Below are 11417 nucleotides of genomic sequence, written 5' to 3' on the forward strand. Positions count from 1 at the left end.
TGTGTGTGTGTGTGCACTGGATAATAGTATAGCTCGTGGTATAATTAATCGATAAGATCGTTTTTATAGTATTTATATTATTTAAACTGTTACACAGCTATTAATGTAAGCGATTTGTTTTTTTATTGTCCAGGCTTATTATACTTGGCACATAATTGACATGTATTCGCGATAATTGTGCAGTGCGACACGTGATTTCTCTCATTTTTTGAGTACCGGTACGTAGGCGATCAATGATGAAAAATTCTAAAATTTATTTATGCTTTATGATAATATGCAGCACAAATTGCTGTGACGTCAATCCGTGTATCATAAAATAATTTACAAGATGGTGATCTAATTATTTGCTCGCATACTATCTTCTATTTTTTTTGCTTTACAGAAAGTTCGATATCAAATAACATCATCATTAAGACAGAATCTACACTTGCGATAAGAAATATAAGCTTCATATTTGCGAATGATAAAAATCTATAATTTGAATGATAAAATAATTGTGATTAAGAGCTTTATTTTTATAGTTATTACTATTATAATATTAGTAAACAATATTATTGTAGTAATAACTATAAAAATGGAGCTTTTAATTATTTTATTATGCAGTTACAGTAGTAAATATTACTTTTTTTTAGTATTCGCAAAGATTAAAAAAGATCATTCTTAACAATATAGCTATTATTAAGATGGTCAAAATGTCGGATTTTATTTACGAAAAAAAAAATTTATGGTTAAATATACGTCAGATATTATATTATATATACATTGTGTATGTCTTCATTTCTTTTGAGTTAAAATTGATGTAGGTATATAAACTAGTGATCGTTTATTATTTTATTAAGTTCATTTTAAAGTGAGTAGAACATGGAAAATCCAAATATTTGGACAGTCATGTTGTATTATAATTTAAACTTGAGCTATATATGCTAATTCTACTGTTTGAGCTATATGTGCTAATTCTACTGCTTGAGCTATATGTGCATTGAAGTTTGAGGAGAATAGCGGTAATAAGTATACGGATCATCAACAATGGTTCAGCAAATTCCAGAGAAATGGTCCGCAGAATTTGAGGCTATTCTAAGGATCTATTTGTTCAATTTTTTCAAAGTAAAAACCAAGATTTACCAAGAAATAAGAAATAGTTTAAAATGTCAAGAACACAATGTACATATTAATTTAAAATATTTTGATTATGACTATACATACATACATATATATATACATATATATATATATATATAATTAAAAAGTCTTTACTCTTCAAATCTTTTTTTCTATTTTTAAAATTTACCTATATTAACTATCATTTAAATATATTATTAAACTATATATTAATTATTTTATACAATAATTTAATATAAATTTATTATTAATTTTTATTCTCATTCATTATATTATCTTAAATCATTAAAAACTAATTTCTTAAATTAATAATAGATAATCAATCCGATATTTCGATTCGAGAGGTTTTATATATAGATTACAATCTTACAAAAATTATAATTTAAATAAATATAATAGAATTATATTAAATAGGAATTATACATAACATTTCGCAATATTCCCTTTTCATTTAGATATGATTCTATAAACATTTCCTTTTGTATAATATTATAAAGGAACAAAGAAACGCAACACAGAAAGTATGGTTTTACTTTTGAATTATCTAAAAATTTAGATATAAATCTAAAAATAATTTTGATGGATCATCAAAATATTGATTTAGGACACTTAAACAGATTGTTAAACTATCAAAATTTTCTACAACATTATTCATTATGCTTGAAATCTCTACGTAATTATTTTGATAGACCCACAATATTTTACCAACAATACCAACAATATATTATTTTCAGATCTGTGTCCAATTAAATTTTTATATTTTAATAAAATCATTTTTTCTCGAATATATAGTATAATTATCGAAAAGATTTGATAATCAATCGACATTGTTTATATTTAATAATAGATATGAACATATTATATCATATATTTCAAGATTATCTTTACGTAGAATGATTATCTTTACATATTGTTTATACAAATCTTTTTCATGTTAGACAACGTGTGCAACAATGTAAAATGTATAAATTATTAAAAATTGGCTAACACAGTATAGAAAAAAGCTTATTGAGTTTTATGATTGTTAATATATCTGACTTTAATATTGATAAATAAAAATATAAGCAAGATAGAAGCTTTATTGCAGTGCAACGAGAAAGAACATAGACTTCGATGATCCATAGATTGTTTACATAAATGATACATAAAACATATAGTTTACGTAGTTTACATTGAATACACGTAGAGGAAAATTATTTATATTTTACGCATAAACATACAAGACTTGAAGAGAAGGAGTGGTTCGATGATGCACCGACGAAACTTGGCGAAAACTCCTCGAGCGAAGGAATCTTCGCTTTAATGCCTAACGATCATGATATGCTCTGTCTCTCTCTATTTTGCCTCTCCATCTTATGATAACGGTACCAATCTGATGGTCCATCTGTTATCGGTATTAGCGCGCGATCTACCGGGTGTGTCCGCCGTCATGCGTGATTTAAATCCTCGTTGGGATAATCACGTTAAGTATACGATAGAGCCCGCAGCTCGTAATTCACTGTTGATTTCCTTCGTGTATCATCGCCTTATTGGATTTACGAGGACCCCTACCGTTCGTGCGATTGCTTGTTACAGTGATTAAGCTGGGAATACAAAGATTTCTCTCTTGCTAATTTTAGCGCGATCTTCTGCGTAGAAGCTCAGATTCTCACCTAAGTGCCTATTGCCTAGGGATTATTTTATATCTTTATTTAACATTCGGTGAACAACAAGGATAAAATGATATCTTCGTGATATTTAGATGGGAGAATCCTGAACATAACCGAGGATGTTACGTACGTATATCCGTCTGGGTATCTCTGTAAAAGATCAGCTGGACAAGTTTATAGTAAGACGCGATAAGACTCTTTCCGTATTAAGACAGTAACACGCGATAAAATTGTACTCGACCTAGTTTCACTACGAACTAACATGATCTCAGAAATCTTCAGCATCAGCTTGTAAACTATGATCAAAAATGAAGATGTATACGATAAAGTATCTCGCAATCTCTATAATCTGCTAATTTTACAAAGTTTAAATGAAATTTGCTACGTCAATTAAAGATTTGATTGCACATTTTCGTCTTTTAAATATGAAATTACGTTACATACTGTTTTAAAATAAATTAAGACAATTTTTTGTATAGTTGACAGTCTCTAGTTTTTTTTATCAGAGATAAATATATTGATACAGAAGTACTTTTAATTAATTACTTTTAATAATACATTTTTGTGTATCAGTTCCAGGATATGCGAGAGACAGAGAGATGCCAACAGGCATAACGACAGGAACGAAGACGATGATGAGGACGAGAATCCTCTAGGAAAATGGCCTCACGCCCTCAGTTCGACCTTCGCGTGTCTCGGCTGCACTCTGGGACTCTTTAACATCAGCAGATTCGCTATTCTTAGCATACAATTTGGAGGTGAGCGTCATAACGTGCGTCAGCCACAAAGATGCCGCAAACTGGCATCAGAGCCACCGCAACTTGCCTTATGCTATCTCATGTTAAAGTCTTTACTTTAACACATAGCCATCCGTAAGACATAACGTAAGAAATAGAAAGCACCTATATTCTTTACAACTTTTAGAGTGAATTGTCACTCTGAGGAGTGACATCTTATTCTTAAAGATTCAAAATTGAGTCATTCTTTTTCAAGACTGGCTCAATTTTCATTCTTTTGAGTGAGATTTCACTCCAAAGAATTTAGGGAGTATGTTATGTTCTTTTTTTGTTACTTACTATGGATGGCTACATGTTGAATACAAGGCTCTGACATAAAATAGTATATAACACGCTGTGACAACATTCCTGCAATTTCGAAGGATTTCGTTAAAAAATTCCACCAGATTTCTTTTCTCGCGACGTAAGATGGTCGTACGCGCGGGATGAGAAGACTTTTGACGCGCATGATTTTTTCACGGGACGATTTCAGGGAGAAACTGAGACCGGTCTCGTTTCGACATGATCAGATTTCGATATTCTTAGCAAAAAATGCTATCTCCGTATTTACTCATGACTGGCGAAATTTATACGCAATACTGGCAATCGAATTTATTACGGCTCTCAGTGAAATTGTAGAGTTCTCATGACGTATGCGGCGCCAACGAAATAAGACCTTCCGAAAGCGAAAGAACCGACAAAATTGCCGCGCCGTGCCATTAATATTAATTCATATCGCAGCATGCCTTTCGTAATGTCAATAATTAGTTCCACAGTTATTTGCGAGAATAATGATCGATTTATTGAAGAAACGGTCGGATACCCACGTCCAACATTTCTCAATCGTAAGACGTTTTCCTTCGTCTCTCACGAAGGATTCTTCTTTATCTTTCCATTTGCCGATGCTATTTTAATTTTATTTGTACTGGATTTATCATTAAAGCCACATATACTACTTATTAATTTAATTTATTTTATTAATTTATTCTTTATCTACTTCTCTTTTTACAGCAAACTTCATGATACAGTTCCTGATCTTATCCCTCATACTAGGCATCCCGTTGTTAACACTACAAGTATGTCTTGGACAAAGATTGGCAGCTGGTTCCGTGGACATGTGGAGTATATCTCCGATTTGTCAAGGCGTCGGGATAGCTCTGCTCGTCGCGCAGGCATTTATCGGTGTCTACAGTATAGTCGGTGTATCGTGGATGTTTGTGTTCTTCAGGTAAATTCTTGATGTGAAAATACATCTGAAACATATCTCTTTACCTTCCATTTGTAATTTGGGTGTCTTTTACATATTTAAACAAAATGATGTGAAGAGTAATTCTAAATTTTTCTACATATTTTGGAAGTCTACTCTCTAAATTTTTTTTTTGGAGTAGAATCTCACTCTAAAATATGAAAATTGAGTCAGTTTTGAAAAAAGAGAGAGACTCAATTTTCAGTCTTTAAAAAAGATTTTACTCTTCAGAGTCACTTTAAAAGTTTTAGAGAGTAGAAGAATCAAAATTTGGGACTGGACAAGAAAAATCCAGATTGCAAATGGAGAGAATAAAAATATGATTTCACAAGAAGAATTAAATTAATGCCAAACTATGTGCGATTCGTAATTTGTTATTTGTATGAGATTTATGAACAGTTTGAATAATCATATTCGTCAAGTTCAGAAAAACTATCTATACTATTTACTTTATCTACTCTATTTATTCGTGTTTATATATATTAATTTTAATGCGTAATTCTGTTTATGTTGATAAAATAGTGAAAATATTACTTTTGATTAAGTTAATTGAAGTTTGATCGATATCATTTTAAGTTTTGATGAAATTTAACGAACATATTTGTATTTGAATTTGCATATTTCAAGTTTAGTAGGTCAAGAAGAAATAATGAAACTCACAAACCCTAGAGACACGTTCTAGAAACAATGTGAAATTAATATACATTTATGCTCTCAACGCGATGATCTCAATAACTCTTTGGAGTCTCTGGGCTCCTCCGTCAGTGGATGCAATATCAAAATGCCATGCCGTGTTGATCAAGTAGGACAAAATGCGTGGTACATTGATTGCAGAGATTCATTCATAACGAAGCAGGACAAGTATCGATGGGCGGAGCCATTTCTTCTCTATCGAGAGGACAACCGTTTCACACACAACATCACCGCTTCGTACAAATTACACGAGACTGTTCCGGATTATTTCAGCGGTGCTGTATTGCAAAGACATCATTTGATTGATTCTAATCCTGGTGTCGTCACATTGAAGTTCCAAGTGGCCTTCAATTTAGCCGTTGTGTGGATGATTGTGTTTGTTTCACTGAGTAAAGGTGAATTTTCTTTTTTAAAAAAAGGAACATGAAAATTTTTTTATACTAGTTTCTTTCGCTAGCTTTTGTGACATTCTTTTTTAACGTATTGATTTTTATAAAATAAAAAAAGGAATATTGAAAGATCTAATTAAAGAATTGGAAAACGTTAATTTTTGTATGCATAGAGAGGGAAAATTTTATCGCTATTACTATTGTATTTCACATGACTTTAAATCATCATCTTGGTTCAATGCATCGCAAAAGATTTAATTTTGATCATTTCTATTTTAATTTAGGACTGAGATCTTACGGAAAAGTTGTATACGTTTTCACACTAGCGCCCGTGTTTGGCACATTAGTCCTTTGCGCGAAACTGATCGGACTTATTCCGCCGGGCTCGTTCCACCAACTTTTCCCTGCCACTGTTTGGAGCGAATTCTTTATTAATGGGAAGTCATGGGTGGCTGCCTCGAACGAGGTCTTCCTCACATGGGGTTTACTCGGTGCGGCCGCTATGCAGGTATCGTCGCTTACAATCTTATGATGATTATTTAACGAGCACTTACTTTCTCCTATGATTATTCTTTGATTTGCCGTAACTTAAACAATCGGTAGTTGCTCATTGGAATACATTGGATTACTACCAATTTCAGATAGCGGCTCATAACAAGCACAAGCATTTCCTACAGCGCGATATAAGTCTCGTGGTAATCTTGACGTTTGTGGTCCTCTTTCTCGCGGCTTTCCTCGCGAATACCTGCGTACAAATCCTCAGGCTTCACGGCTACATCTACACTACTAGTTCTTTCGGTAAACAGCCGTTTTGTATTACCTCGAGTAATCGGAAATATTGCACGGGATGCATTTGCACAAATTAATTCTCGGATGATTTCACAGAGAGAATATCAGGGTATACGTTTATGAGGCTTGCCAATGATCCAGCACCACCAGGATATAGTATCACGCCAGAGAGATTCATGTCTCACGCATCGTTTCTTCTTGGACAACGCGTAATACGACCTGGCGTCGACACAAGTACCGAGTCCGGATACCAGGTGTTACGGTTAGCCACTGAATTGGTGCCTTCGACACTGGCATTGTTAGGCACTGAACAGGTGTCGCCGTTCTGGGCAGTCTTGTTTTATTTCATTCTCATTTTATTTGGAATCGCACAACAGGTACATAAGTTTCCTCGTATACTCGATGTAAGAGATACTTTAAATAAGATTCTATAACTATACGATTAAAAAATATAATCATCACCTTAGTGGGAAATATATAATCAAGAAACTATACTTAAAAAGTTTTGTCAATTTAGCTGGCGATCTGGCATTGTGTAATAACTGGTATAATGGCGATCAATACGAAAATGATGAAGCTCTGGGAGACCACGATCACGTTTTTTAGCTGCGCTTGTGGTTACATACTCGGATTACCTATGGCTACGGAGGTATGTTGGAATTTGTTAAATTCAATGATGATAACAGATGTTTAAATTAATAAATTTATTACCTTACTATTATTTAGCAGAAAACGTGATTGTACTCGACACATGCAAATATTTCCGTTATTAATTAAACGTATATGAGTCACATGAAGATATCACATTTTCATTTACGCAGTATGTTAACATGTTACGTGCGTGATTCAGCTATGTAACTTGGGTATATCTATAATATTATCTCTGTCTTTGGATAAGGTTCCCAGTTCTTATCAGATAGAGCGTACAATCTTTCATTCCAGAGAATTGTTATCAGCACTTCATTTTAGTTCGCTCCGGCATATTAGTATTGCAAGTGAAGCATATTAGTATCATATAGTGCGTCCGTATTAAAACGGAAGATGAGTAATAACGTTCATTCGGTAGTGCGTCGCAGCGTGCCTTGCTATTTTTGTAATGAATTTTTGGAAGAGAAATATTTAACGGAGCATATAACACATTGCGCGGCGGTCTTGGAGGAATGTCCGAACAAATGTGGAGTTTACGTTCCTCGCAGGAACCTGGAAGTACACGAGAAAATATGCAACAAGGGAACATCGATGAGAAACAGTCAAATAAAGGATATCCAAGATTCGGTGTGGAAAGAAAAAGTATTCTCGGTACTGACGTTGTTGCGTTTAGCTATCGATCAGGGGGAAAAAGAGCGGATTCGTTTGCAGGATGATCTCTCTAGAAATTTAAGTCTACTGCATTCTCAACAGGAATCTTTCGCCGCATTGCAATTGAATATCGAGGAAGCGGTCAAAGAATTTCGCAATAACCACACAGCATTGAATCGGAGGTTAAATACTCTGGAGATGATCACTGACGATATACAGCATTGCACTACCTTGAATTTACGACAAATCTCTGAGCAGCTAAAATTACTGGAGGGAGAATTGACTGACGAGCAAGGCAAACACGTGTGCACGCCAAACGATTGGTTCCAGGAATTGAAAGACGTGAAAACATTCGTCGCTAAGGAGAGCGTTCATGCGAGCGATATGTGGCAGGAACATTCGCAACGTATCAACGATTTGAAATTGGAATTGGAAATGAGATGTAAGAATATGAAGGAAGTAATATCCAAACATGATACTTTAACAGAAAGGGTGAATAGCTTATCGGAAGAAATCTGTAAGCACGCTGAGAGCGTGGCCAAACGGAAATTGGAGATAAAAGGTTTAAAGTTTCAAATGAAGGAAAATTTAAAATATATCGAGGAACTAATAGCAGAGAACTGTAGACCGGAACCATCGTTGAGTTCATGTTCCTGCGAAGGTGTGGAGAGTGCTTCAACGAATGGCCATATTATATGGCGAATCGATCGTTACAAAGAAAAGATGAGCGAGGCAAAGGAAAGCGATCGCGCGCTCTATAGTCCGATATTTCACAACAAGGAATATGGTTACACTCTGAGAATGGAATTGTTTTTGAACGGTAGAGGACAGTGGAAGGATCGTCACATTATCGGATGTTTGCGCGTAGAAAATGGAAAATGGGATCCCTTACTGGATTGGCCCTGCATTCTTAGAGCTGTCGTAAATCTACGAGACCAAGATAATCCTGCAAACGATGTTAGAAAAATGGTGAAGACCGTGGGCCGAGATAAAGATGTCTCGGATCCTGATAAGGAATCTGGACTGTATATGTTTATTCCCCATACTATATTGAGCAGATATTCCGGTTATACTAAAAATAACGTTATATTTTTGGATATACAAGTGAAGGATATAAAGACGAGTGCTTCGACAATATCATTAGTGTAGCTTAATAAACTGTAATAGTTTTAATGATAGTAATGACAAAATTGATGATGATAATAAACGGTAATCATGTTAATAAAAATATTATGTATATTTATTATATTTATTATATTTACTAAAACAATAGAAATTATCCAATTACCATCTTAACCATTAAAACTAAAAAAAATACTTTTATTTTTATATGTATATTTTCATAATAATTCTAATAAATGTACTACTACTAAATTATTATTGTATAAATGTATTACTCTAAATTATCTTCATTATATATTGTCATTGTGTGTGTTTGCAGTTGGGTATTTATGTTGTGTACTATCTCGATTATACCGTCGGCGGGGCATGGTGGATAATATTTTTGTATCTAATACAAATCGTCGCTCTGTTCGCGATCCGTGGCCGACCACACTCCGGCGAAGCAGTCGTCGCCGAGTTATTCCCACCAAGTGGACGATATCTCAAGTACTGGGCCGCCCCTCTCCTCTCCTTCACATGGACTGTTGTTCTCCCCCTTACTTTGGTGGTAAGTCAGTTCTTGTTAGACACGACGAAGCTATTGAGTCGCAGTCAAGCACGGTGCGTGTCATCGTTATTGTATTCCGTAGGCTCTGAGTATTATAGTATTCAAGAGCGGTGACTTCTGGGAATTGTATTCTTATCGTCGCACGAGCAAAGATTACTGGGTTGTATGGGCAAGGCAACTTGGAACGGCGATTCAACTGACACCGATACTCATAATACCAGTAGTGTCTGCCATACAGGCGTGTCGGTACTTGAATAACGGACCACCCGATATATTCGATGTAAGTATTCCTTGCAGAGTATGATATAGTTATTACCTGACATTCCCTCCTGTGTACAATGTCTGTATGCTATTAGCAGTATTAGCGTACGCTAATTAATGACTAACATATCTATTACTATCTCTTTCTGTTCTTGCTGACAATAGAGCGAACAGGTGGCAGTAACAATAAATCATTGTGAACAATGTAACGGCGTAAGTTCTCACTAATTTCTTTCTGTGTTAATGTTGTACGTGTCGCAGCGGCATTACTTTGCGATATGTATTAATAATATCCCGTAAATAAAAAGTAATAGTATAGTATAACATTACATCAACATTATAATTTCCCACTCAACAATATAAATTTAATAGAACATATAACAGTTCATTGTATTGAATAGAAAATTATAACATTATGTTACTGTTTTCGATGTTTATTGGGATTAGTTTAATAAGTCATTGTACAATTATACATAAAGTTGTAGATAAAATATATTAAAAAAATAAAAATATATAAAATATATAAAAAATTTATAAAATATATAAATATATAAAAACACATTGAATAAAGTGTACCGTATTCGTCTTCAACAGTCGTCGTTGAAACAATCTGTTTGATCTTTGCAGAGAATTCAATTGCTTTGTCGGCCGATGGATCCAGAAGAGCCTCGCGATGCTCAGACTCAAATTGGAAACGACACCAGCACCAGCTTGCACGGAAATGGCATTTTACCCACCGCGACCACGGAGATACCTTTCGAGGATCCGCCGCCGAAGTACACACCTCCGCCTAGCTATACTACGGCGACCGGAGCACGGATCGCGAAGATGCTGCGGCAAAGCTTCCGACGAAGCGTGCGGAGGATCGCGAACGTGTTGGGGGAGAGCAGCGCGCCGCGACAGAGACCGGCGTTGCAGCCACCGCCTCCTGATTATGCGACCGTTCTGGTGGAGATGAACCAGAGCGGCGCACAGATGTCGCATGATCACGTTGCGATCCACGTGTTGTCGGAGCCGCGGCCGGACGTGACGAATACTGGTGATAGCCGGCATGGCATCGTGTCGGCGGTCGAACGTCGTCATCGGCCGAACACTATCGACCGCGCCAGCAAGATCGGCATCGCAAGCAGATCGCGCACAATCGAACGCACTCACTCGACGATTGACCACGGTCGTCGATGTGCGAACGCTACCACGAACACCCTGTCCGGTTCGAACTTAACGGCCGCCGACGTGGCGAATCTACTTCGTAGCAGTATACGCAGGGGCACCACAAGGACACAGCATTCCTTACGTAGGAGCTTCTGCCATGAGGCACCGACGATGGCGGCGTCTGTCGAAAATCTAGTCGAAGCCGCTGCACCTATCGGCGAGGACTCCTTAATCTTATCGAAGGATACGCCTCTAGTCCCTGATGAACAGGTCGACGACCGCAATCGCCGCGATGGCGACGATCACGACGATGGCAACGACGGCGAGGAGAAAAAGACTGCAAGCGAAATGGAAAGTTCCGTTTCTGTGATATAG

General features: G+C 35.9%; 2 protein-coding genes across 2 annotated transcripts in view; both read left to right on the forward strand.

Moving 5' to 3' along the window:
* The window catches only part of LOC105623442, a 63581-nt gene extending 52164 nt beyond the window's left edge, over positions 1 to 11417 (forward strand). The window contains exons 3-13 of the mRNA XM_012204835.1: positions 3348 to 3526; positions 4556 to 4772; positions 5625 to 5878; positions 6157 to 6380; positions 6514 to 6670; positions 6758 to 7038; positions 7179 to 7310; positions 9402 to 9629; positions 9712 to 9909; positions 10056 to 10103; positions 10518 to 11417. Coding sequence (XP_012060225.1) covers positions 3348 to 3526; positions 4556 to 4772; positions 5625 to 5878; positions 6157 to 6380; positions 6514 to 6670; positions 6758 to 7038; positions 7179 to 7310; positions 9402 to 9629; positions 9712 to 9909; positions 10056 to 10103; positions 10518 to 11417 — 2818 coding nt within the window. The remainder of the gene's footprint in view (positions 1 to 3347; positions 3527 to 4555; positions 4773 to 5624; positions 5879 to 6156; positions 6381 to 6513; positions 6671 to 6757; positions 7039 to 7178; positions 7311 to 9401; positions 9630 to 9711; positions 9910 to 10055; positions 10104 to 10517) is intronic.
* On the forward strand, positions 7703 to 9109 carry LOC105623440 (TNF receptor-associated factor 5). The gene has a single exon (XM_012204834.1). It carries the CDS (start codon positions 7703 to 7705, stop codon positions 9107 to 9109), a length of 1407 nt encoding a protein of 468 aa, XP_012060224.1.

This window comes from Atta cephalotes (assembly GCF_000143395.1).
Source record: "Atta cephalotes unplaced genomic scaffold scaffold00058, whole genome shotgun sequence".
Taxonomy (NCBI): domain Eukaryota; kingdom Metazoa; phylum Arthropoda; class Insecta; order Hymenoptera; family Formicidae; genus Atta; species Atta cephalotes.